Raw genomic sequence first — 1,821 nt, 5'->3', positions numbered from 1 at the left:
TGACAACATAAATAGCAGAAGTGCTTTCTAATCAGCTAGTGTTTATCAAAAGGGTTCTCAAACAATACTCCCACATTGGGAGGTGAGTAGGGCAGATGACATTTCATCTCCAGATGCCTGCCAGTACATGGTCCTGATGGGTAGATTTCATGAACATGTCCATTTCCAATGAGTAGGAGAGATACATAATATTTGCCCGTCAAGTATGTGTCCTGCCAGGCAACTGACGACACAACATCATCATAACAGCTCACCCCCTAATGCAGAGGTGAGTGGTACTAGAGAACCCTTTTAAATATTTAACTACACATTTTCCCAAATTCTTGTTTTGTTTGTATAGGTACTTTGGATGGTCACTGCTTTTATGTTCCAATTGCAACATGCAATTTGCCAACCAAACCTATGGTAATGATTTTACTCTTCTAGGCCTTTTAAACTCAGCAGAAGCCAACATTCCTGTTTTTGCTGTATTCCTTATTATATTTCTAGTGACGATCACTGGAAATGTCATCATTGTGACTGTGGTGATAATGGACCAGTCCCTTCAAATACCCATGTACTTCTTCCTTTCCAATCTGTCTTTCCTGGAAATATGGTATACGACGACAATAGTACCGAAACTTCTAGCTAACCTGTTAATGAAGAATAATAATATTTCTTTTTCTGGATGCATGACCCAACTTTTTTTCTTTGTTACATTTGGGGCCACCGAGTGTTATTTGCTGTTAGTCATGGCTTATGATCGGTACATGGCCATCTGTAAACCTCTTTATTATTCTAGCCTGATGGACACAGGTACGTGTATACAACTAGTTGCAGGCTCCTGGATAACTGGTGTTCTCACAGGATTGATCCCTGCTCTCTTTATTTCCCATTTAGACTTCTGTAACTCGCGACATGTAAATCACTTCTTTTGTGATATTCCACCTCTGTTGGAATTATCTTGTGGTGACATCTACCTTGCAGAAATCTCCATTTTTATCCTGTCTCTTACTGTATTGTTTTCCTGCTTATTGCTCACTTTGGTTTCCTATTTCTTTATTGTCATCTCCATATTACAAATTAAGTCCAACAGTAGTCGGAGTAGAACATTTTCAACATGTGGGGCTCATCTTACAGTTGTACTGATATACTACGGTACTATGATATTTATGTATGTTCGTCCTCACTCCAGCTCTTCCTCAGACCTCAAGAAGTTTATTTCTGTTTTCTACACAGTGGTAACTCCAGGGCTAAATCCTATCATCTATAGTCTGAGAAACAAAGAGGTTAAAACGTCTGTAAATAAGATTATGCAGAGAATTTTACAATCAGGCTTTAATAGACAAAGGCTTTCACCCCAGAGAAATATAAGTAGTATATTTTGAAACATGTTTATATGAGAATTATCTAAATGGACATGACCTTTTATGATATTCACAAGAATAATTAATTCAGGAAATAGTGTATACTGTCATTTATGTAACATTGTGTAACATTGATGTCACTTTTGTTTAGTTAGCCGGATTATGTTGTATGTTTAATTTTTTTCATTCACTGTTTTAGTACTTATAAATAATATTCCCTATTATATTTTGTTACTGACAGTATTGTGCATGGAACGTTAAAGAGGTTGTCCACTACTTTTACATCCTTAGAATAGGGCATCAATGTCTGATCGACCAGGGTACGACACCCGGCATCCCCGCCAATCAGGTGTTATCAGTGGCAGCAGCTGTGTCTGCCAGCCAGGAGTGCTTACTTGCGCAGCTGGCTGTCTACTTGTAGAGGCCAGGATTTGGTGCTGCACATCCATCTCCTATTAATTTGAATAGAAGCCAG

General features: G+C 38.3%; 1 protein-coding gene across 1 annotated transcript; it reads left to right on the top strand.

Moving 5' to 3' along the window:
• The first annotated feature begins 380 nt into the window (after positions 1 to 380).
• On the top strand, positions 381 to 1,367 carry LOC141058637 (olfactory receptor 11L1-like). The gene has a single exon (XM_073554830.1). It carries the CDS (start codon positions 381 to 383, stop codon positions 1,365 to 1,367), a length of 987 nt encoding a protein of 328 aa, XP_073410931.1.
• Positions 1,368 to 1,821: the final 454 nt, after the last annotated feature.

Source organism: Dendrobates tinctorius, unplaced genomic scaffold (genome assembly GCF_039654945.1).
Source record: "Dendrobates tinctorius isolate UK_male_01 unplaced genomic scaffold, ASM3965494v1 ptg000213l, whole genome shotgun sequence".
NCBI lineage: Eukaryota > Metazoa > Chordata > Amphibia > Anura > Dendrobatidae > Dendrobates > Dendrobates tinctorius.
This window is presented reverse-complemented; position numbering and strand designations above follow the sequence as displayed.